Source organism: Talpa occidentalis, unplaced genomic scaffold (assembly GCF_014898055.3).
Source record: "Talpa occidentalis isolate TD23 unplaced genomic scaffold, MPIMG_talOcc4v2.1 talOcc4.4, whole genome shotgun sequence".
Lineage (NCBI taxonomy): Eukaryota > Metazoa > Chordata > Mammalia > Eulipotyphla > Talpidae > Talpa > Talpa occidentalis.
Window position 1 is genome coordinate 51,888,205 of NW_023604295.1, and position 26,143 is coordinate 51,914,347.

The 26,143-nt window shown below is 36.8% G+C and overlaps 1 protein-coding gene across 7 annotated transcripts in view; it reads left to right on the top strand.

Moving 5' to 3' along the window:
• The window catches only part of SPICE1 (spindle and centriole associated protein 1), a 139,246-nt gene that overhangs the window by 94,418 nt on the left and 18,685 nt on the right, over nucleotides 1-26,143 (top strand). For 6 of the 7 annotated variants that reach the window (XM_037525531.2, XM_054700596.1, XM_037525538.2 and 3 more), the window contains 6 exons: nucleotides 4,688-4,786; nucleotides 7,335-7,382; nucleotides 12,017-12,160; nucleotides 16,155-16,257; nucleotides 17,043-17,149; nucleotides 19,850-19,962. In XM_037525531.2, coding sequence (XP_037381428.1) covers nucleotides 4,688-4,786; nucleotides 7,335-7,382; nucleotides 12,017-12,160; nucleotides 16,155-16,257; nucleotides 17,043-17,149; nucleotides 19,850-19,962 — 614 coding nt within the window. Of the gene's footprint in view, nucleotides 1-4,687; nucleotides 4,787-7,334; nucleotides 7,383-8,404; nucleotides 8,683-12,016; nucleotides 12,161-16,154; nucleotides 16,258-17,042; nucleotides 17,150-19,849; nucleotides 19,963-26,143 lie in introns of those variants that run through there. The other variant, XM_037525540.2, reaches the window with a different exon arrangement.

The following is a 26,143-nucleotide window of genomic DNA, read 5'->3' on the forward strand; positions in this document are numbered from 1 at the left end:
GTAGTAAGATTAAGAAAGGGGACAGATGAGAGAGCGATTTCAGGGAAAGAATAAATAGATTCTGATATCTGATTGTATTTGAAGCAAGAAGGAACAGAAGTTGATTATGGAGCCTCTAGGGAGATAGTAATTCTGTACATTCAGCTTAATTAAGCAGATAGTTACTGAGCAAAGCAATTGTGCATAAGAATTAGAAGTAAGGGGCCTCCCCTGGTGGCGCAGGGTTGAGCGCTGGACTGCGAAACTGTGGGGAGGGGGGGAAGTGTGGGGGTTGGGGGATTGCCTGCAGCCTCTGCAGCCACGGTTCAATCCCTGGCTGGCCACCGGTGAGGGTCCCTCATGGCACGACAGACCTCTCCTGCCGCCCGCTGCTCCCCTCAGCAGTGTACCTCGGTCCTTCTGCCTGTTCTGCTCCCCACTCTGGCTCTGGTGAATTCTCTCACCTTCCCGTGCTTCTGACTGTACCCAGTGCATGTATAAATAAATAAATAACTCTTAAAAAAAAAAGAATTAGAGGTTAGTGGGGAGGGAATGGAGGCGATAAATTGTATTTTGACTGCACTGTAAGTGAGATACTTGGGCGGTGTTCACAGAGGCAGTTAGAAACGAGCATTTGGTGTTTTGAAGAAAGGTGTGAATCATTTTTAGTGTGTTTGCCTGCCCAGTGCATTCTTGCTTTGCATAAAGGAGTGGGTGAGATCACTGTGAACTCTGTTGGTGATCTAGAAAGTAAGCTTCATGAGATCTGGTACCTCATTAGACCTGTTTACTCTTGTGCTGCAGTGCCTGTGTTGCCCACTCTGTGGTAGACTTTCAAAAACAATTATTGGATGAAGAAAGACTGTGTCCAGTGGAAAGGCAAGAGGACTGGGATAGAAGTCAGTAAAGGTCCTTGATTATGTGGTATGTGATGAGGGACCACAGAGCCTACAAAGAAAAAGAAAAGAAATGGAGAGAAGCCAGGAAGAAAGAGTGTCATGGAGGTCAGAGGAAGGGAGTGCTTCCAGGAGTGGTAATCTGTAGGGCTAGAAAGGGTCTGAGAAATAAGAAGGTACCCATCATTTTAGCAATTAGGAAACTATAGGTATTTTAGATTTTCTCTGAACAACAGGCCTAGATTATTTGCATGGAACTGTTTTTGTTATTTGCTTTCTTAGCACTATAAACCATTAGGTTATCACTATGGTGTCACATTTTAGCATGTGAATGATGCCTCGCTTATGAGGAGTTTTGTGTAAGTGGCATGAAATTCCTTTGTTAGACTACAAAGCTTGATCCTTGTTGAAGAAAAATATCGCCATCATTGGTCATGATTTCCTCTTTATTTCTGCAGAGTAAGTTGGAAATCTAAGTGGTTAAAGAGGAATTTCTTTACACTGGAAACCTTTTTTTTAAACTATTTTTCCATAGTTTTTATTTTATTTTATTTTTTTTTTTTTTAATTTTTTTATAGAGGCATGTTTTATTTATTTATTTGTTTGTTTGTTTTGTTTATACATGCACTGGGTACAGTCAGAAGCGTCGGAGGGTGAGAGAATTCACCAGAGCCAGAGCGGGGTGCAGAGCGGGCAGAAGGACCGAAGTACACTGCTGAGGGGAGCAGCGGGCGGCAGGAGAGGTCTGCGCGCCATGTGGGACCCTCCTCCGGTGGCCGGGGAGCAGCCGGGGATTGAACCGGCCCCGCAGAGGCCGCGGGCAGCTTCGCAACCCAGCGTTCAACCGCTGCGCCACCGGGGAGGCCCAATTTTTCCATAGTTTTTATAACAAATTTACTGAGATATAACTCACATATAAAATTTACCCCTTTAAACGTACAATTCAGAGATTTTTGGCACATCCACATAGTTGTGCAACTGCCATTTCTGTCTAATTCCATTACATTTTCATCACTCCATAAAGAAGCTCAATGTCCATTAGCAGTCACTCTCCGTTCCCTCCTGCTTTATGTCTAATCCTGAGCATTTCATATAAATGGAGTCATGTAATAGATGGCATTTGGTGTGTGACGTCTATTAGCATAATATTCTCAGGTTTATCTATGTTATGACGTATCAGTAATTCATTCCTTTTATTCCTACATTTCTTTTCATCTTTACTTTGTAGGCTCTGTTGGCCCCTCATCACATACCACATAATCAAGGATCTTTACTGAGTTCTATCCCAGTCCTCTTGCCTTTCCACTGGACACAGTCTTTCTTTACGTAAACTAACCGTGCGTGGATCTATCCTATTTTATTTATCCGTTCAACTGGTGGAGATTTGGGATGTTACCACTTTCGTTTACTAAGAATAATGCTACTATGAACTTTCGAGTACAAGTTTTGTACATGAATATTGGACATTTGTTTTCAATTATCTGGGGAATATACCTTGGACTAGAAATTCTGGGTCCTGTAGTAACTCTGTTTAACTTTTTCAGCAACTGTTTTCAGAAATAGCTAAGCCCTTTTACATTCCCACTAGCAATATATGAGGATTTCAGTTTCTACACATTCTTACCAGTCCTTGTTATTCCCTTGTTATTTTTGGTTAAAACCATCCACTGGGTGTGAAGAGGTATTTCATTGTCTTAGATGTGTATTCCCCCAGTGACTGATGATGTTGAGCATTTTTTCATGTGCGTATCGACCATTTGAATTATCTTTGTTTGAGAAAAGTCCTAATTAAATAGCCATTTAATTGGATTATTTGTGTTTTTGCTGAGTTGTAAGATTTTTTTTTAATCATCTAGATACTTATGAATATGGAATATAATTGCACATATTTTCTCCCATTCTTTTGGTTGTCTTTCCACTTTATTGATGGTATCCTTTGAAGCAGAAACATTTTTCACTTTGATGGAGTCTATTTAACCTTTGGTTGCTTGTGCTTTTAGTGCATATTTAAGAAACCCTTGCTTAACTTGAGGTTCAAGAAGATATTTTTATAGGAGTTTTGTACTTTTACCTCTTATATTTAAGTAAGTGATACATCTTAATTTTTATATATGTTGTAAAGTATGAGTCCTACTTCATTTTTTTCACATGGAGATCCAGTTGTTCTAGCATCATAAATTGAAAAGACTGTGCTTGAATTTTTTCTTGGCACACTGTTGAAAGTAAACTAACTGTAAATGTATGGGTTTGTTTTGGATTGTTAGTCCTGATTTCCATGTCCATATGTTTTTTAATGATACTTGTGTCTCTGTCACTAAACGGCTCACAGTTGGTTAACTTGTCCCTTAGTTTTCTTATCTTTAAAATGTGTAATATGTAGTGAAGACTTCATAGAATTATTGTGAGGGTTAAAGAAGATAATATGTGGGGAAAGTTCAGACTAATTCGTGGCTTGTAGAAATCACTCAATATCTGTTAACTAGTGCCTTCATCACCACTACCACCACCATTGAGGTTTTTAACACCATCATCACCATCACCATAAAAAAAATGTTAATCTCTAACTTGTGTGTGATTTATCTCCTTTGCTAAACTGTGAACTCTGAAATTAAATGCCATCTTTATAGAGTAAATGTGATTGACACAGAGAAAAGAAAATTGAGGGTAAATTCTTGCGAAGCATTTGCATGTAAGCATTTTTATTAAAGTAGAGTAAGTTAATTTTTTAAATTTACTTAAGGAAAATGCTTGAGTCTTTGTTTTAGGATAATTTGGGGTAACAGGTTCAAAAGATTGGTAATATTTAAGTGTGGAAAGAAGTTCTGGACTAGGAGTTGCATGTATGTGTTGCTTTTCAAAAGTTTTATATGTTGTATAAAATAGTATATAGTATTCAGGACTGAGTCTTTTTCTATTTTAGTATGATATTTAGTCCTGTAAATTTAGCATTGCTATTTTAAGACTACCAAGCAAATAGTAGAAATTTCCAAACTCTTAGCTTAATATCAGTAATCACCCCTATTTAGTGTTATGTGGAAAAAAAATATTGGTAAGCCTATAACTCATGTGTTCTCTAAATTCTTGGCACCTTTATTTTAAGGTAAGCATATGTGTACTTTTAGCTATTTTGAGTGGTAGAGTGCTTATAAAAGAACCTTGACTCTTTGCACTTCTCTTATATTAATAATGCTAGCATGTGACTGATACTTTTTTTTTTTTTAAGATTTATTTATTTATACAAGAACTTGCGTACAGGCCAGAGGTGCGGGAGGGTGAGAGAATTCACCAAAGACAGAGCGGGGAGCAGAACAGGCAGACAAACTGAAAACACTGCTGAGGGGAGCAGCGGGCGAGACAGGAGAGGTCTGCTGTGCTATGTGGGTATCTCCCTGGCCAGCCGGGAATCAAACCCGTGCTGCAGAGGGTGCGGACAGCTTCACAGCACTTTGCTCAATCTGCTGTGCCATTGGGGAGGCCCAACACTATTTTATTTATGCAGCTATTAGAGTGCTATAACTACTGTCCTAGCTGTCTGCTTTAAGTTATAATTTCTGAATTCCTGAAGTTTTTCAATAAGCAAATATACATAAATTATTTACTTGAAACCTGTCATCATAGTTATGAGTATTAACTTTCTGTTTATTGTGCAGTGAAAGACCCAAGTATTTTGGTAGCCTTTTCCTTTCATTATGCTTAAATTTTTCTTCTCATGTTTCAGAATTTGTATTTCTATATGTTTTTATCCCTTTTGGTGATGCTTAGTCATTCTTTTTTCTTGTATTTTAAATATTTGAAATAATTATTACTTCTAGATGTCATTTGTCAGAGTGAACCGTTACGGTCCCCGGGCAGGAGGAAGGAAAACATTGAAAGTAAAGAAGAAGAAAACATCAGTGAAGCAAGAATGGGATGTAAGTCCAGGTGGGATAATAAGCAGTGTGACGTTACTCTGAAGGAGTAGATCTGATGACCTGGCCCTGGTTATTCAGGGTCATGCTCTGAAGGGGGCGTAGTGTGTAGTAGGATGGACTGACTTTCTTGGCATGTTATATCCTTGTGGAAAGAGCAGAATCTTTTGGGATAGATTTCTAGAATACACATGTCATATCTGTAACTTCTGCCTCCTTTGAAGAATTGGAATTTTAAGGAAGTGGAAGGTGAGTTTTTAAAAAAGTCCCCTTCACCTCTGCTTTGAGAACTCATTGCTTTATGGCAACTAAATCTGTGCTACCAAAGTCTGACTTTTTGGGGTACTTTTTAAGATTTGCCCATAGCAACAGTGAGACCATAATCATGTGAGTGATATTTTTGGGCTGCTTTCTTACCCTTTGAGTTGTTTGTTGCACACCTCCAGAGGCTGGCCTATTTCAGTACAAAGGTTCTTTTAAATATAAGACAAGTCTCCAGCACCAGGGACATCTGATCTCTGGCCCCTGCCCTGACTGCTGCTTGTTTTAAAAAGATTTTTACCTTTTGCAGCCTCATGCTGCAAAGCATGAAACTTAGGTGTGTTTTCTTTCTCTTATGGAGAATAATCAGTCAGGGGCTGTAAAATATTGAAAAGTGTGATTCTGTGGTAGTAAAACTAATAAAAAATAAGGTGATACTATAAATATTGCCCCCATCACCTTTCAAAGTGGTTACTCTGAGAAGTACAATAATCTGATACGCTGCTGTTGCTGAAAACACAATTGAAATCTATCATTTGAAATTGCACTCCAAACCTTTTCTTTACTTACTTTGTATTATCTCTACCCAGTGCTGGAAAGATCTTTGGTTTTGAAGGTAGACTAAACTTGAAAATAGTTATAAGTCACTTGGAATGAATGGTAAATGAGGGAGAAGAGAACAAACTGAATAATACTGTTTTGATAAAAATGGTGTGACATTTTCAAAATGACTTGTAAATTAGATTTGAAGACACTTTCAAAAGAAAATAGTTTTAAGCAATAGAAGTATTAGTGAAATTGTATTTTCTCCCATGAGAACTAATTCCAAGGTTATCACTTATTTATATGTCTGGATTTTATTATGATTATTAAGAATATATCTCATAATCTTATAGTTATTTCTTAAATAACTTTCTTAAAGTTTTACTTTTCTAAATCAATATGAAAGGTATAGTAGTTTTGGTAGAGAAAAGCCTTAAGCTAAGTATTATAAACTATGACCAAAAACCTTAGTCTTTGAATACTAAAGAAGCTATTTCCCTGGAGTAAGTTCTTTATATTTCTTTTAAAAGTAAAAACTTGTTTCATGTTTTTTCCTGCTTTGCCAAATCCATATAACAAAATGGCTGAAGTCCTTTTAGGAAGGGCCAAAGTATAGGCCTATTAACTTAGCCCTGTGCAGGCTGTGCATTGCGAAATTCCAGTGGGTCCTATTTACATGGATGAGAACGTTACTGGTACCTTCTAGAGCTGTGCAGCATCATAGTCCTGCCAGGTTAACTTAACTCCTTGTTATTTAAGTGACTATTTTTGCATTTTACGAAATTATATCTTGCCCTCAAACTTCATCTCTCTTTGTGATAGGTACTTTGCTTAAGGGGTTTGCATGGACATAACTGAACCTCTCTGTAGTGTTCGCACTTTATCTGTTAGGAATCTTTAGAGTTGCTCATTCCATGGAATGTAGTTTGAAAACCACAGCATTAGTTAAACATATTTATTTTAAATTATATACTACCCCGTTTTAGCCATTTTAATATAATGTATGCTTGCTAGTGAATTTAGTGCTTATTTTCTGTAAGATCCCGCCAAATATTCTAAATCACTCTAAAGTACCTAAAAGTAGTCCATGTTAGTATTTAAATTGAGAGCATTGATTCCTGGAAAGTTTTTACTCCTAGGATTTTGTATTTTTATACTAACATTTTATAAGAAACTTAGGGCCTCCCTGGTGGTGCAGGGGTTAAGTCTCAGTGCTATCAAGCTGTCACCAGTCACTGCAACATGAGTTTGATCCCAGGCCAGGGAGCTAACCCACATGGCGCAGCAGAACTCTCCTGTCTCGCCTGCTACCCACCTTAGCAGTGTATTTTGGTACATCTGCCTCTTCTGCTCCCCACTCTGTCTCTGGTGAATCCTCTCACCTCCCCCTAAACCTCTGGCTTACCCCCTAGTTCTTGTATGCATAAATAAATCTTTAAAAGAAAAAAAGATAACTTAAAAAAAAGTTATCTATTCTTTTAATTGAGGTAACATTGGGATCCTCCCCATCAGGTTTAAGCTCCATCGTGCACCCACCACCAAATCACCCATAGTCCACCACATAGTTCATTGTGCTTCCTTCCCTCTTTATTCTTACCCCCCTGCTACTCTCTCTCCCCTCTGGATGCTTCAGTTCTGTGGTCAACTGTGAAGGGTTAGTTTTTATTTTTGATATTATCTAACCCTTAGTTTGTTTTATATGAAACTTTTCTTTTTTAAAGAAGTTTCTTTTTTTTTTTTTTGGCAGAATACTGTGAATGATCTAACAGTACATCGGGCAACTCCTGAAGAGCTGGTAAGTTTACTATAAAAAGTTATTGAATTTTTTATTTGATATTTGATTTCTAGGATATTCTGATTTTGTCTAGGAATATCAATTACCATGTATTAGAATTTCATTAGATAAGTTTGGTTTATAGTTCAAATCTCTTTAGTTGAGTATTACCCTGAGCACATGTCATCTTTTCCTATTTGAGATCTCTCCTGCATTATTTGCTAATTTTTCCTATGTAAACATACTGTTCTGTTCAATGTATTCACTTATTCCTTGAGCAATCCATGTGTTTTTCCACACTTGAGCTCTACTTCATGCTGTTTTTCTTAGATGGAACAGTTTCTCTGCCTTCTCCACCTGTGCAAATCTTTTCTTTCTTACCCTAATTTAAGTCTTAGTATTTTTGTTTTAAAAAATAAACAGCACCTCACTGGTGGCGCAAGGGGTTAAGGTGCAACCTATGAAGCTATTCGCAGCCTCTGCAGCACGAGTTCTATTCCCAGCCAGGGAGCTACCCACATGGCGCAGCAGACCTCTCCTGGCTTGCTCGCTGCTCCCTCAACAGTGTATTTCGGTCAGTCTGCTTGTTCTGTTCCCCATTCTGTGTCTGGTGAATCCTTTCACCTCCCACACCTCTGGCCTGTACTCCAGTTCTTGTGTGCATAAATAAATAATCTTTAAAAAAAAAGCTTTATTGAAATATTCACATATCATGAAATCTACCCTTTTAAAGTATACAATTCATTGGATTTTAGTATATTCATAGTTATGCAGTTATCACTTTCTAATTTTAGGACATTTTCATTATTCCCTAAAAGAAATCTTGTATTCAGTAATAGTCACTCCATATATACTTTCCCCTTCATCCCAGTCTCTGGCATAACTAATCTGTTTTATGTATTTATGTATTTACCTATTTTGGACAATTCATATAAATGAAATATAAGGTGTCCCTTTATGTTTATCTTCTTTCTCATAGCATAATATTTTCAAGATTCATCTTTCAAGATTCATTCCTTATTGCTGAACACTATTCCATTATATAGATACACTATGTTTTGTTTATCCATTTATCACTTTTGGGTTGTTTTCAGTTTGACTCCTATAAATAATGATGCTATGAACTTCCGTGTACAGGTTTTTATGTGACATAGTCTTCAGTTCTCTTTGGTATATACCTGAGAGTAGAATTCCTGGGTCATATGACATCACTATATATGTATCTTTCTGAGGAACTGCTAAACTCTTTGCCACGGTGACTGTACCAATTACATTCTCACCAGCATAGATGAGAGTTCCAATTTTTCTCCACCCCTTGTTGGTAAACACTTCTTATTATCATCTTTTTGACCTTAGTGCTCCTAGTGGGTATAAAGTGGAATCTCATTGTGGTTTTGATTTACTTGTCCCTAATAACTAATGATAATGAGCATCCTTTTGTATGCTTATTTGCCATTTGTATTATCTTCTTAGGAGAAAGTCTATTCAAATCCCTTGGTCATTTTAAAATGGGATCATTTGTGTTTTTATTGTTGAGTTCTAAGAGCTCCTTATATATTCTGGATACAAGTTCCTTATGAGATGTATGATAGGTACATATTTTCTCCCTTTTTTGGTAATCTTTTATTGATGGTATACTTTTTTTTTTTTTTTTTTAAAGAGGCATGTATATTTATTTATTTGTTTGTTTGTACATGCACTGGGTACAGTCAGAAGCGCGGGAGGGTGAGAGAATTCACCAGAGCCAGAGCAGGGAGCAGAGCAGGCAGAAGGACCGAAGTACACTGCTGAGGGGAGCAGCGGGCGGCAGGAGAGGTCTGCGCGCCATGTGGGACCCTTCTCCGGTGGCTGGGGAGCAGTCGGGGATCGAACCGGCGCCGCTGAGGCCGCGGGCAGCTTCGCAACCCAGCGCTCAACCGCTGCGCCACCAGGGAGGCCCTATTGATGGTATACTTTGAAGCCCAAAGTCTTTAATTTTGATGAAGTTCAATTTATCTTTTTTTATCTTTTGTCATTTGTGCTTATTTTAACCCAAGGTTCACAAACATTTACTCCTGTGTTTTCTTCTATGACTCTTATATTAGGTCTTCCATCCATTTTTGAGTTAATTTTTGTATATGGTGTGAGATAGAGGTCATAAATACATTCTTCATTCTTTTGCAATTAGGTGTCAGTTGTCCATGCACCATTTGTAAAAAGACTTCTTTTCCCATTGAGTTATCTTTGCTTCAAATTGTCGAAAAATATATGGGTTTAATGTGGACTCTTGGTTCTATTCCATTAAGCTATGAAGTCTATCCTTATGCCAGCACTACTCTGATTATTACACTTTTATTTATTTATTTATTTATTTATTTATTTATTTATACAAGCACTGAGTACAGTCAGAATTGTGGGAGGGTGAAAGAATTAACCAGAGCCAGGGTGGGGAGAACAGGCAGAGGGACTGAAAACACTGCTGGGGGGAGCAGTGGGCAGCAGGAGAGGTCTGCATGCCATGTGGGGCCCTCGCTGGTGGCTGGGGATCGAACTGGCGCTGCAGAGGCTGCGGGCAGCTTCGCAGCCCAGCGCTCAACCGCTGCGCCACCAGGGGAAGCCCCAGATTATTACAGCTTTTTAGTAAGTTTGAAGTCTTACTTTTAGATGATACCCAACAGTTGTTATCACCTGTGAACTGTTGCTGCACTTAATACCTACTCCATAGAGTATATACCATCTAATGGATGCCATTTGTCTTTATATGAATATGCCCAATTTCCCTCAGCAGATTGTCGGTGTTTTTGCAGAGCTTGTACATTTTTGTGGAACTAGGAATCTTAAATCTAGTAGTTTCTTGTTGAGGATAATAATAATGCCCTATTGACTTAACTTTATTTATTATGAAAAATTTCGAACTCATGCAAAAGTGGGACAAAAGTATAAGGAACTCCCATACACTGTTCACTCAGCTATAATAGTTATAAAAGTTTTGCCATAGTTGCTTCATTTATCTTTTTTCGTCTTTTACTGAAGCATTTTATTTTATTTTATTTTATAGATTTATTTATTTATTTATACAAGCACTGGGTACAGTCAGAAGCGCGGGAGGGTGAGAGAATTCACCAGAGCCAGAGCGGGGAGCAGAGCAGGCAGAAGGACCGAAGTACACTGCTGAGAGGAGCAGCGGGTGGCAGGAGAGGTCTGCGTGCCATGTGAGACCCTCCTCCAGGGGCCGGGGAATAGCCAGGGATCGAACCAGCGCTGCAGAGGCTGTGGGCAGCTTCGCAACCCAGCGCTCAACCGCTGTGCCACCGGAGAGGCCCTACTGAAGCATTTTAAAGCAAATCCTAGGGAACATGTCATTTTGTGCCACATATTTAATGTGCATTTAAAAAAAATATATAGGGCCTTCCCCTCGTGGTGCAGGCGGTTGAACGCAGCGCTGTGAAGCTGTCCGCAGCCTCTGCACTGTGGGTTCTATCCCGGCCGGCAAGAATCCCACATGGTGCGGCAGACGTCTCCTCTCTCGCCCGCTGCTCCCCTCAGCAGCATATTTCAGTCTGCCTGTTCTGCTCCCCACTCTGTCTCTGGTGAATCCTCTCATCCTCCCACACATCTGGCCTGTACCTTGGTTCTTGTAAGCATGAATAAATAAATCTTTAAAAAAATAATAGATATTTTCTGATACAACCTCAATACCATTATCATACCTAACAAAAGTAACAATATTTTTTTGTATTATCTAATTCAAATTCAAATTTGAATTCATATTCAAATTCCCCTGATTATCTCAAAAATATCTTCTTTTTTTTTTTTTTGTGAATCAGAGTTCTTACATAGTATTTGGTTGTTAATCTCAGTCAGCTGGTTGCTTTTTTACATCGTGAGAACTCAGCAGTACATTTTATCAGATGCCCTATAGGTTTTGTACATACTCATATTCTGAATACTAGAGTGCTTGTAAAGCCAATATCTGCTTTTATTCCCTAGCCACCTCAGTGAAGTCCTGGCAATGGCTCCTATCTGGCAATGGCTCCTATCTCTGCCTCTGCTTCAGGAATTCTACTAACCTGGAGTGTGCATCTCCAGTGACCCACTTCCACATGCAGCCATGGCAGGGCTATACAAACACAACATTGTTAGTTTTTGGTTGTGATGTGAGCATCAGGAAATGAGTGTGTCTTTGCCAAAGATAACTCAGTGGGTTTTGTAGCTTTTGCATGGTGCTCAGTATGTATGTGTGTGAGTGTCCATGTACATGTGTATTTAAAAGTTTAACAAAACAATGTTTACCTTTGTTGTGTGGGATGTACTTGTTAATACTTTATGTTCTGTATTCTATTTATTTTAAAAATGATTTTGATTCACTAACTTATCTTACTACTCCTGAAAGAAGTTCCAAACTTTAGTTTGAATAAATACTAGTTTACTGTGTAGTCTTATACAAAGGAAATAGCAATTAATATCCTTTTCATTTTGTCTTTTAGTTCTAGTTCTAGACAACTTTTTAAAAAGTCATTCTTGAAAATTTAGAGAGGTGTAAAATTTTGGCTCTAAGTACATATAAATACATATGTTGAACTGGAAAAAATAATAAAATATGAAATGGATTAGGTGGTCCTACCATCTGAAAAGACACATTCTTTGTTTTTCTTCTTTTTTTTTTTCCCATATAGGTGCGACGTCATGAAATACACAAATCAAAGAATAGAGCATTAGTGCACTGGGAACTCCAAGAAAAAGCATTGAAGAGAAAGTGGAGGAAGCAGAAACCAGAAATTTCTAATCTTGAGAAAAGAAGATTAGCTATCATGAAGGAGGTAATGCTAAACTGCTTTATCTGTAGAGTTAGAGAGAGAAAAAATAAATAGGTTTCTGTTTTCCACCAGGTTTGATTCACACTGAAGAGACTAGGTATTAATGTCTCCTTCTGCAATGATCAAGAAAGCAGCAGAGTAACCATGAGAGTCTAGTTTGGTGGTTTGAATTCCTGCTCCACATTTATAAGCTGTGTGACTTAAACAAAATACTAGCATCTCATTCTGAGCTTTCTTATCTTGTAATGGGAGTATCATTGCTTCTTTGTATTATGCTATTTCAGTGCTATAGTACAATAAAGTGATTATTATCACAGTCCTTGGCACATAATTAGTGACACATGTATATATAAGCTGCTATGATTGTTGTTCTCAGTTTAGCAGCTGTGCTGTAAGATAGCTTTGCAAAATGCTGTGTGTTTCTCCAGCAAGTTAGTTAGTAAGCTGTTGGTCTTTGGCTTAATCTTTTGCCAGATGTAGGGTATTTGGATAAGTGATCAGGTATGTATGAATAAATAGTATGGGAGAACTACAGAGGCAACTACAGAAGAAAACTATTTGGGCTGAAATCATTGTAAAAGCAAATGGTTAGTGTTTAGTGTTGATTTTTGTTCCATTGAAGCTTGTGGCATGTGGCTGTCTGGGTCACCTTTCACTCTACCTTTAAGTCACATTGTATTTTGAGGAATTTATTAGGTTTTCAGTGCAATAGGAAAGTCTTGATATTAATATTACCAGGAAGAATTTTGTCTCTCAAATGTGTACTTGAGCTTGTAAAAAGAACTGTGGCCAGAAAGAGAAAAGTTCTCATAGATGAATATCGTGTGTGGTAATTCTCAGTGAAAAAGGCCTAAGAACACAGATCTTACCAGGAAATAGGCAGCCCCTTTGAGGTGACTCTGGACTTCTGTTCTCCCCTGTGACTCTTGCTCATGTCCTGAATATCTTTGAGTAATAGATATAAAAGTTGGGGTTGAAAGAAGAGTGGTGAAGAAGATGAGTGGTATTCCTCTGCCTTCTTTGTATGGTGTTGCTTCCTCAGACTCTAGTAAAAGTGGTTTTCAACTGCATAATAGCATCAATCAAGGTTGAGAATTTCCATCAAATAAGCAAAACTATCTCTCTATCCAGGTATATCTATATCCAGATAGCCTGAATTAGTGGGTCTGGGATATGGCCCTACTTAAAAACTTTTTAAGCTGTTCCTGTGTAATTTACATATGCTGCCAGGATTGGGAAACTACTATTAGAGGGATTCAGGGTTTCCATTTAACAGTATATCTTGACAGTTGTGACATATTAGTATTTAGAAATTTACCTTGTCTTTTTAATGATCAGTTAAGTATATAGATGTGTTACTATTTATCTAGTGCTTTATTAGTAGACATTTTGAAGGTGTATTTGAGTACACCTTAAGCTTCTGGGAAAAGAGTCCTGGGTCTCTCTGGTGGCGTAAGGGGTTAAGATTTACAACTTATGAAGCAGTCTGCAGCCACTGCAGCACGAGTTTGATCCCTGGCCAGGAGCTACCCACATGGTGCAGTAGACCTCTCCTAACTCACACCCTGCTCCCCTCAGCAGTATGTTTCAGTCATTCTGCCTGTTCTGCTCCCCAGTCTGTCACTGGTAAATCCTCTCACCCCCCACATCTCTGGCCTGTACCCCAGTTCTTGTGTGTATAAATAAATCTTTAAAAAAAAGAAAAAGAAAATAAAGAGTCCAAAATATAGTGGTTCAAACAAAATAGAAATCTATTTATCTTTTGTGAAAACAGTGTGGTGATAAATGAATGGTAGTTGGCAGGGGCTCTGTATGCCAAGGACTTTGTCAGAGCCTCTACAAGCTACCATTTATTAAAGGACTTCATCTTTGCAGATGACTGTTCCAGCTTCCTTCAGCTGTAGCCCAGCCAGCTATAAATGAGAGGGAGTATGCTGCTTCTTTCAATACCACCCAGAATTTTTAGCTTATATCCCACTGACCTGAAATTCATCTCATGACCACTCCCATTTATGGTCAGCATAATCCTAAGTTTCTTTGGCTATGTGATAAACTCATATCCTGGGAATCAAGCAGCTAAGGGTCCAAATTCAATTCGGGGGGCGGGGGCCTTCAATAAAGATTTCATAAATTTCCCATTTCCATCCAGGTTTTGTTACCATGGAACAAAAGTGCTAGGACAAGAAATTTCTGATAATGGTTTTGGAGGGCACTTGACTGATCCTTTGAAAGTCCAAGATGTACTGCCATACCTAAATTTTGCTTTGTGCTCTGCAAACCAGTCTGGGGAAACAATGTTTCTAGGTGGGCTTGCAGAGATTGGTTTACCTATCAAGAGGATGCATTTTATCTGAGTACCAAATCTAGAAAGAGCAAAAGAAAGCCATTAAGCTGATACGTAGCCACTCAAACCATCTCTCCCAAGGAGCCTGGGCAGAGACTCACAGGAGAGTAGCAGGGCATTTTCTTTCCTGGAGACATCTTTATAATTTGTACCAGGTTTTAATATGATAAAATACTCCCTCCACAACCTACTTGTTATTTATATCTCTTTATTTTGATAGAGTGTCAATGCTTTTTGTTATTTTTTAAATAGAAAATATTCTTTGTGTCATTTTTCTAGTGTCAGTGATAGATATACAGTGCTGCATGTACGTTTTTTCCTAAGTACTAGTGTATATACTTATGAGATGACTAACCAATGATAGAAATTTGGTTCATGGGATAATATAATTTGAGTAACATTCTCAAATATCTCCATACTGGCATAGAGGTTTTTAGTGTGCACATCCTTATAACAACCCTATCGGGTTAGTGAGATAGTCGTGTCTTTATACATCAAGAAACTAAAGAGGTTGGATTTTGCTTAATATCTCCTTATTCTGACTGGGCCTAGGATCTCCAAATGTTCTCTCTGCCCTGTACTGTTCTAAAACTTACTTTTTGTGAAAGGAACAAATTCAGTACTTTATTCTCACCAACTGAGCCAGCCAACCTGCTTGTCTGTACTAAGGAAAGAAGGGGAAAATGTCAGAATATGAACACTTGTTATTTTTCTCCATGTCCTAAACAATAATTGAGGTCATATTACATACTTGTTTCCATAGTTTAGAGAAATTCTGGTAAGAGTGTTTGTTTACCATATGTTTTATTGTTTTAATTTAGTCCTGGAAACGGCATAGTTTCCTATTTTGAGACTCCTTTTAATTTAAGACTGCCATCTGGTGGTGGTGGGTAGAGTTGGCTTGCTTTTTCTCTAGTCTGCGTCCTTGCTTGTAATTATGAAAGTTCCTCAGTTGAAAGTGCATAATCAAGCACAGCTGTGATGGTGTGGGTTTTTTTTTTTTTTTTGATGTTCTCATCTTTCTGGATAAAAATCCAATTTGTTTATAAATACATGTGTCACTTTTTTTTGTTTAATGCCCCCAAATCAGTATCTTATGTTTTTTAAGTTGTGGGTCATAGCCCATAGGTAGATAATGAAATCACTTCAGTGCTTGAAACATTTCTGAGTTGGTGACTCAAAGATTCACACCTTCAAGTTTATGACTCAAAGATTCATGTTTTTAATCAATGTTTTCAAACTGTGGTCACAACTTGTTAATGAATTGTGAAATCAAGTAAGTGGGTTGCAACCAACATTAAAAAAAATAGAATAGAAACTAAAAAGAAAACGTTGAAGTGGATCTTTAAGAGTAAAGATGTATATTTACATTTTTGTTTTATATTTACATTTTTGGATTACTGGGTCACAAAATGCTTTGGATTGCAGCCAAACTTTTGAAATCCACTATAATAATAATAATAATAAATAATTAAGAACAGTCCCATGTCCTGGTATCTAAGAATATTGCCACTGAAGGAGTTTAGGAAGGAAGTCTGTTGCATGTGGTTATTTTTATGTCCCATGTCTTTGTCTGAATGTTTCCATTTTGGTTTGCTAAGTATATATGTCTTTTTTCCTCAATAATAATATTTATCATTAATACGTGTCTAGATTCTTTCTGATCAATACCAGATGCAGGATGTATTGGAAAAATCTGATCATTTGATGGCTGCAACAAAAGATCTATTTGTTGATTTTCCTCGTAGGCGCACAGGTATTCAATTCAAAAGCTTCTTTTACTTATTTTAGTTCACAAATGGCTATTTGGAAGAATTTAAAATTTTTTCAGGTGCCATTTTTTATATTACAAGTAGTCTCAAGTAGTTAACATACAAGAGTTGTAAGCAAAGATTCATCATAATTTGTTTCATTTTTACTCGAGTATTAACAATTACAAATTGCTCAGCTAAGGAAAGGTAAATTGCTATTATTTACTAAAATATTTTATGACTCAGTGTATAAGATTTTGTAATATAAAATATGTCTTAGTTTTCAGTTGGTTAATATCATATAAAGTATCTATGCTGATGTAACACAGAATTAAGCTTAATTTGAAACCTAAAACAACTTCAGTCTCTCTCTAAAAGGAACTTTGCCTCTTGTCAGATACATTGCATTTTTCACTGAAGTGTATATATAATCCATTGTGTATTTTAGTCTCTAGAAACAGATTAATAGTTGTAGTTTATGGTGCATCCTGGCTTGACTACTTACTAGTGTGATTCCAGGTCAATTGCTCAATGTCGCTGAGTTTTTGTTTACTGATCTGTAAGACACCAGTAGTAATAACTTCTTAGAATTTTGTAAAAGCATTTAGAATCGTGGCTGGTATATAATATGCTCTATATAAGTTTGAGTTACTATTATAACTATTGTTGCTGTCATCATTATTATTTAAGATTTCCATATGATGATACAAATCTATGGCAGTGTGTTGTACTTGTGAAAGTCAATATTATTACGTGAAACTAAATTATCAAGACTTACTTTCCTTTGCAGGGTTTCCGAATGTAACCATGGCTCCCGATTCCTCACAAGGTCCCATCATGGTAAATCAGGACCCTGTCACTCAGTCCATCCTTAACGAATATGACACAGAGCCTCAGGTAATATGGTTTGCTTGTAGCCTTACTACTCTTGCTGAAGTTGTTTATTTATTTATTTTTAAAGATTTATTTATGCATACAAGAGCTGGGGTGTAGGCCAGAGGTGGAGGTAGGTGAGAGGATTCACCAGAGACAGGGTGGGGAGCAGAACAGGTGGATCTACTGAAATACACTGCTGAGGGGAGCAGTGGGCAAGACAGCAGAGGTCTGCTGTGTCATCTGGGTCACCTCCCTGGCCAGGGAATCGAACTCGTGCTGTAGTGATGGCAATAGCTTGAAAGCGTTGTCTTTAACCCCTGTGCCATCAGGGAGGCCCTGAAGTGAAGTTTAAATTGATGCCAACATTGTAGTAAACATTTCAGAAACTTAAATATCAACAAATACCAAGTTGTGGTTGCTAGAATTGTTATTACTAAAGCATCTTGCACTTCTGTGACTAGTGATTGTGCTAAACAAGATAGGACTGGAGGATAGTAGCTGACATTTACTCAGTGCTTACCTAGGAGGTTAGGTACTGTTATTACCCACACTTAGCAGATGAACAAACTGAGTTTCAGAAATATTAAGTGACTTTACCAAGATCACATTACTAGCTAGCACCACAAAGTGAGTGGGAGATGATGTGCAAATCTAGGCTACCTGGCTCCCTAAGACTATGCCACCACCTGCCAATATGGAAAAGCAGGGATTCTTCCTGTTTCCCACCTTGGAGTCATCTGGTTCTGTGTTCAGTTCTGTTACTTACCAGCTGAAGATCTTGAGTTGATTTCTTAAGGTATTTGAGTTGATTGAGAATGCTTTTTTTTGGTTGTTGTTAAATGGGAATAGAGTATACTTGCTGTTTGTTGTGAAGACCTCCTGAAATAGGTTATGTATGATACCAGACCATAGTTTTTATTAAATGTTAGTGGTAATGTATTAACGTGTTTAGAAATAGCTAATCCAGAAGCTTGGAATTTATTAATTTGTTATATGGGAAAATTACATTATAGTAGTAAAACATTAATTGGAACTCTTAATCAAAATGTTTAAAATTTTGATATAGTAAACATTTTTAAAATCCCCTGAAAGGTGTAATACTAATGTAAAAAAAAACTTCTGCTGAATAACTAGGACTCCATACCTGTTTAAAGCAACTTCCTAAGTTATTTATATCTGCTATAAAAAAAAGAATCTTCAATTAGAGGGATGGTCCTAGAGAATTACAAGATCCCAAATCATAAAAGACATGTTAAATATTCTGTTTTCTGCATACAAAGTGAATTAAATAGAATGTTGCTTATATTTTAAATAGTTAAAACCCACTAGCCATGTCTCTAGCCAAAAATCTGTTTATTAAAAACCCATTTATAGCATTTATTTACAAGTTAGATTTCAGATAGACCTGGTCTCTCTCATATAGGTGAGAAATGAGAGATGAGGTAAGATAGATGGGGAAGAACCAGTTCTTGAAAGACAGTGGAATAAGAGATTAGAGTAGAACCACTTAAGAATTTTAAGGAGAACAGAGTTATGATAGAGTTTACTGTAGTGTGGAAGTGATTTGAGGAGGGACAAGATTGATAAGAGGATCTGACTAGAAGACTAATGTTGGAATCCTACTGAGAGGTGGGAAGACCTGACTCAAAGCTGTGGCAGAGGAGATAGAGTTGGGAGGTTAAAAAGCACAGAATTGACAGGTTTGGGTGGCTGATTGGTTGTGATGAATGAGAAAGAAGGATAACTCCAAGTTTGCTGACTTAAGCATTTGAGTAGCTGGTGATGCCATTGATAGTTTAAATAATATGGCAGAATAGGGTTTTGGAAGAATGGTAGGAGAACTTAGGAAAATGATTTTTGCACCTGTTGATATTCGTGTATAGGATGTTTTGCCAGGGATATCTTTTTGGCACTTGCATATAAATGTCCAGGACTCAAGAGAGATCTGGGTGAAGACAGATTTGGAAATTAACAATATTTTACTTGTAATTGCAACTTTGGAATTAGAATAAATCATTAAGGAAGTGAGTCAGTTGAAAGGAGAAAAGGTCCCGAGGGAGAAACTTGAGTCACATCATATAAGGAAAGGGCAGGAAAAAAAGAATCAGCGACGGAGATTGGTAAGTATGGCCAGAATAATAGGGAAAAAAATCTCAGGAAAACATGCAATCATGGAAGTTAAAAGGATGTACCCAGAAAATTTTGAAGGAAAGAAATGAGCCATCATTTATATTAATGACTCAGAGAAAGAAAGGCAAAAATTGAGAAATAGCCATTTAGTTTAGGAACACACGATTTGATACTGTCCCTTGTAAATAGCAGTTTTAGTGAAATGGTAGAACACAAGCAAAGTTGCAGGGCATAGATGGTGAATTAGAAGTGGGCACAGCTATTTCAAGAAGTTTGGTGGTAACAGAGACCAGATAGGTAGGTAGTAGCTCGATGGAGTTTAAGATCAGGGTAAGATGGGAGAGACTTGCTCACCTTTCAGTATGGATGATTTGAAGTCACTATTGAGGGATAGGTTTCTCCAACCTGGAGACTTGGGCTCGAACAGAGGCAATTGATGGAGTGGAAGGAGATGAGAGGTTTGGGTTCCAAAATACATGTCGAGAGATTAGTCACAGGAGGGACCTTCCTTTTGTTAGGATAAAGAGAAAGAAAGGGTGAGTAGTGTTTATATAACCAACTTATGTGTTTTTTTTTATTATGTTGAGAAAGGCTCTTAATGAAGTAGATGGTCATGAAGAAGGATCTGTTCACAGCCAGTCAGAAGACAGCGAGAATGAATTAGATAACTCTCTAAACTCTCAGTCTAACATGACTACAGACAGGTATGGATGTATAGAATAAATATCTACAGCATTTCCCTTTATCCCAAGGTTTTCCTGGTTTTCTATCATGTCATCTGCAAGTAGAAATAGAAATTTTTACAATGCTAAGGAAATATGTATCAATTCTTTTTGTTTCTTGAGTGTTTTTATCAAGAATAAATTGTTGAATTTTGTCAAAGATTTTTCAGCATCTATAGAGATAATCATAGGAGTTCCTTGCTTAGATCTGTTAATACAGTGTACTTGTCATAGATTTCCTAGTATTTACTGTCCTTGCATTTCTGAAATAAATTCTACTTGGACATGATATGTTATTTTCATTATTGTGCTATTGTATGTTTGTTAATATTTTATTTAGTATTCTTGTGTTAATATTCATTGATACTGTCTAAAATTTACAGTCTCAGATTGAGGTAGAGATGTTTCACTTCATTTTATATGAATTATCTGGAAAGTTTTCTAATTTTTTAAGTTCTGGAACAATTCATGTGGCTTTGGGACTATGTGTACTTCAGAGGTTTGCTTGGAAACTTCCCTGTTAAACTGTGAGCCTAGTGCTTTTTTGTTAGGAAGTGCCAAAATAACTTAATTTCTTCTGTGGAGATTATATTATTTAATTTTCTCCATCTATTCAAGTCAATTTTGGTAAATTACATTTTCTTAAATTATTTACTTCATCTGGCTTTATCTTTATTTCCTACCTTGTGCTTTCTTTTGGTTTATTTTTATTCTAGCTTTTTGAGTTTGGAATTTAGTGCATTCATTTTTATTCTTCATATTTAATTGATAAATGTGTTTAAGGTCCTGAATTTTTCTCTGATTACTGCTTTAAATGTACCATACATTCTGATATATAACATTTCTTTATTTTAGAAATTAGGTAATTTTAGTTCGTATTTTCCTTTTTATGTGAGTTATTTGTTTTTTAAAAATTTCCAGACAAAAGACCTTTTTAAAAAAAATTTCTAGTTTTTCAATTACAAAGTGTGGTTTATAGTATTTCTACTTGTGGAACTCAATGTTTTCTTTGTGACCTAATGTACGATCAAATTTTTGTGAATGTGCTATCTGTATGCTTGAGAAGAAGGTATATTCTCTATAAGAAGGTATAAAGATCTGTAAGATCGACCTCATTGATTATGTTACTTGCTTCTTCTCTATCTTTATTTTTGCCACTATCTTGTATTGAGAGAAGTGTATTAAAGTGTATTAGTGTGTTCCTGTTTTCCTTTGCATTCAATATTTATTTAATTGGAATTAAATACTTACATCTTTTATAAAGATGATATGTTTTTGGTACATGGATATTTATAAGTATTGTATTTTCATTGTGAATTATGGCTTTTAATGTTATATATAAAATGTCACATTGTTATCTTTTGATTTTAGTTCTACTTTGATATCAGAAACAAAACCTCTGTTTTTTTGTTTTTCATTGCTTGGTTCATCTTTGCTTATCCTTTTATTTTTAACTTTTCTGAATTATTTTGTACTAAATGTATGTCCTATACTCAACATAAAGTGGGAACTTGTCTTATTAACCAATTCGAGAATCTTTTTGGGTAAGCTTGTAATATTCGTTGATATGAATTATATGTTTGGTATTGTTTTATAGCACTGTGTGTATTAATCTTTAATTATAATTTCCCTTCTCTGTGGTAAGTTTTCTCTGTTCTGTTTTAAAATTTCTTTTTGTATTTAGGAAGTTCTAAAATTTTATTTAATTGGTTGCCTTTGTATATCTACCGTTTGTAGATCCTTTAGTCCTGTTTTCTTATTTAACCTTTCACTTTCTAGTATGTTGGCTTTAAATGTTGCTTTTGACTTCTACCTATTGCCTACGCAACAAGTGAGTTATTCCTACCTTCCCATTCTTTTCCTTCTTTTCTCTCCATCCTCCTCCCTATTTTTTCTTTGCTTTGACAATGCATAAAACATTTGCAGATTATTCTTCCTTGTGTAACCCTAATTTTGTTTTGGTCTTATTAAAGTTACAATTAAATATTTTAAGTGCTCATCTTCAGTCCTTTTATTATGTTTCTCTGTTTAACTCTTGATTGGATCTATCCATAAGACAAAATTTATGCCCTGCAGGTTGTGAATATAGTATTGCCCAAGTTCTTGAAAGTTTAAAAGTTTGTTTTTTTTTTTTTTTACAGCATTTATAGTTGAAGGACAACTTGGCTGCATATAAAATCTTTGGTTCATACTGTTTCCTTATCTGTCTTGAAAACACTCCTCCTCTCTTGGTTTGCTCTGACTGTTGCTTTTGAGAAGTCTTATCACCCAGGTTTCATGTGCGTGTGAGTGCGCGCATGTGTAAGCATTTGCATACTTAAAGTGAACTTTTTTTTTCCACTGGGTGATTTTTGTAACCATGAGGCTCTTAGCTTTCCTTGCCTTTCCATAATCATTTTGAACTACTCCCCCTCTTTGCCAAGGCTCTTGATAGGAACTCAAAATTATCTTTGCAGGAATTTAGTGTTTATTTTTCTATTTATGGGTAGCTTGAAATGTAATAATATTCACTATCTTACAAAAATGTAATATGTAAGATGTAGGTTTTGTACTGTCTTAGCTTGCTCCTTTTTGTACTACTTGATACTGTTTCAGAGGCTACATAGAGTGATTCAAGTTTAGCTGGTCACAGTTTTCTTAGGAATATCTGGAAGTATGTATCATAAGCATGTTTTCTTTCAGAACCTAAATATAATTAATCATGTACATCATTGCTTTTATTCTTTGCACTTTAATCACATTTTTATTTATTTGCTTGGTTAAAGTTAGTTTTATCTCATTAGTTATACCAACAGGCAGTTTCTAACTTTAGAGTACCTGTTTCTCAAAATGTTACCTGTTAACTATGAGGCATGAAGTTCTAGAAGTTACATTATACTGGACTCTGGAGACCAAGCCCTTGTTTATTTACTAGTTGGATAACACATGTGCCTCTATTTCCTTAGTTGTAAAATTTGAAGAGTAGAACATACTATTTTTAAGGTGCCTTTTAGTTTGAAATTTCTGTGAGTCTGTGAGTTCTTGTGAACACTGAACAGATATCTCATAGAGATAATATTATACATGATGAATATATTCTTTTTTTTTAAGAGTGATTTTTTTTTTTTTTAAAGATTTATTTATTTATTTATACAAGCACTGGGTACAGTCAGAAGCGCAGGAGGGTGAGAGAATTCACCAGAGCCAGAGCAGAGAGCAGAACAGGCAGAATGATGAAATACACTGCTGAGGGGAGCAGCAGGCGCTGCAGGAGAGGTCTGCATGCCATGTGGGACCCTCGCAGGTGGCCGGGGACCAAACCGGCGCTGCAGAGGCTGCAGGCAGCTTCGCAGCTCAACCGCTGCGCCACCACGGGAGGCCCATGATGAACATATTCTTAACCCAATCCTCAAAAGACTCGGTTGGGTCACTGATATTTCTGGGGGGTCATTGCATTCCCAGTGAGAAAGTACTTCTGGTGGAGTTTTTCTGTCAGTATATAAATTAGAGATACAGATATTCCTAAGTTACCTATGAAATAATGTCCTTAGAATGCTGCTGCAGTTGTTGGTGCCATAAATCAGAATCAGCACTGATATTTGTTCTTCATTGAAGATGAAAGAAGTTTGGATTTGAATCACTGCCCAAAGTAAACAAAATGAATAAAATAGAGTTCCAGATTTAAGAGAGTTTATTTTGTTCAGATGGAGATACTTTACAGTAAATCTTTTCTCTTCCCCTCATATTTCAAAAATAATACTTAGAAAGTGCTTTGAACTTTTAAACTGAATGTTGCCAAAAAAGTTAAAGTGGTATATTGGTTTCCTGGAATTGCTGTAACAAATTACTATAAACTTGTTAGCTTAAAACAACAGACATTTATTCTCTCACAGTTCTGGAGACCAGAAATATGAAATTAGTTTCACTGGACTAAAGTTCAAGGTGTTGGCAGCACCACAGTCACTCCACAGGCTCTGAGAATAATCTGTTCCTCTGCCTCATCCAGCTTCTAGAGGCTGTTGGTCTTTCTTGACTTGGCTGTGTCACTCTAATCTCTGCCTCCATACTCATATCACCTCCGTGTGTGTGCCAAAATCTTCCTCTCTTTTATGCGGATATACACTATTTCTACTAGGGCCTACCTAAGATAACCTCACTATCTCAAGTTCCTTAATCACTTCTGCAAACACTCTTTTTTGGCCATTTAGAGGTTCCAGGGGTTAGAATATGGACATATGTTCAGAGAAAACTAATCTGCCATAGTCCAACCACTGGCCCCCATGCAACACATCTGCCCTTTTTGAATACTCCCCAGTGTCTTATTACCTAAGTATCACTAGCTCTAGTCAAATCTCATTATCTAAATCAGATACAGGTAAGGCTTTGGATATAATTCATCTTAGGCCAATATTCTTCTCCTCTGAAATTAGAAAGCAAGTTTTCTGTTATCAGAATACGCTGATTGAAGAGGCACAGAGTAATAGTTATACACATTCCCTTTTTAAAAGTGAGAAAATAAAAGGACAAAAAAAGGGTTACCAGTTTCATTCATTTTTGACACTGAAGGGAAAATATTAGGTTTCAGTAATAATCCTTTGTGGCTATGGGTTCCACCATCTGGATCTTTGACTCTGTCCTTTGTACCTGTAGCCCTGATCTTGGCCTCTGCACCTATAGATTTGGGCTCTGTACCTGCAGCTCTGGTCTTGAAGTCATTCTTTCTTTTCCTTGAAGCCCATGTTTGCAACTGAGTAATTTTATGTCTCTTTTTTCTGTATGTAGAATTTTGGGAGTGTTGACATCTTTCCTTTATTTCATCCTATCTCTGTTCCTTTCATTCCAAGAGGGCAGGTTTTTTTGCTGATATAACATTTCCAGAGGGTTTTGTGGGTCTCCCGTGTATGTTATGGGAATGCATGCCATTTGATAAGAGGTCCTCCACAAATCTTTCCTGGATAATCCCAACTCCATTGCGGGCTTCTACTGAGATCACTAAGGGGATCCATGAGTTTAGATGCCCAGTCTTCTCAAATTAGCCATACACTGCCCTTCTCTCTATAGAGTTTGCTTTTCCTATAAAAGTAGTGGCTCTTAATTTGAGCATCTTTTTCAGTTTGGAAAGGTTAATATTTTTTCAAATATCCCAGTCTTGGTACTTTTTTTCTCCACTTTTCTTTCCTCAATTTTTTTGCTTTCCTCTAGTATTTCACTCTAAGGAGCAGCAAGAAAGCTGACTGCATTTTCAACAGTTTTGCTTGGAAATATCCTACTTCATTGCTTGCAAGTTCTGCTTTTCACACAACGAGGCTGTTTTCTACCACTTTATAAGAGGGCGCCCTTTCTTTCATTTTCTAATGACATGTTCTTCATTTCCTTCTGAGCCCTCACCGAAGCTTCTTTAATATTCATATTTATATCAGCATACCATGCACAATGATGTTATTCTTTAAGATGATACATGATTTCTCTACTATGCTCCTCACTTCCTCTGAGACCTTACTGGATGTCTTTAACGTTCATATTTCTGCCAAGTCTGTTTAAGGCAATGTAGGCTTTCTCTGCCACTCACCTAAAAATTCTTCCAACCTCTACCCATTATCCCATTCTAAAGCTATATCTACACTTTTAGGCATTAGCTATACAAATATCTCATGTGCAGATACCAAAATCTGTATTCGTTTTTTGGGTCTGCTTTAACATACTGCCACCAACTTGGTGGCTTAAAACAATAGAAATTTATTCTCTCGCAGTTTTGGTATCCAGAAATCTGAAATCACTTTCATTAGACCAAAATCATTGTAATAGCATGGTAACGTTCCCTCTGGATATCCTTTTCTTTGCCTCTGTCACTTGGTGGTTGATGGTGTTTCTTGGTTTGTGTCTAAATCATTCCAGTATTGCTTCTGTCTTCATATCGCCTTCTCCTGTGTGTGTGTCAGATCTTGCTCTGGCTCCCTTTTATAAGAATATATGTGATTGCAGTTAGGGTCCACCCTTATATTCCAAGATCATCTCCCTATTTTCAGACCCTTAACTTGATCACATCAAAGTCCCCTTTTAATCAGTTAAAGTATCATTCAAGTTTCCAAGGAGTAGGTTGTGTGTATTTTTTTTTTTTTTTTTGTGGGCCATTCTTAAGCCTGCCATAGAGTCATTAAATAAAATTTGCCTTCTGGATCATGCT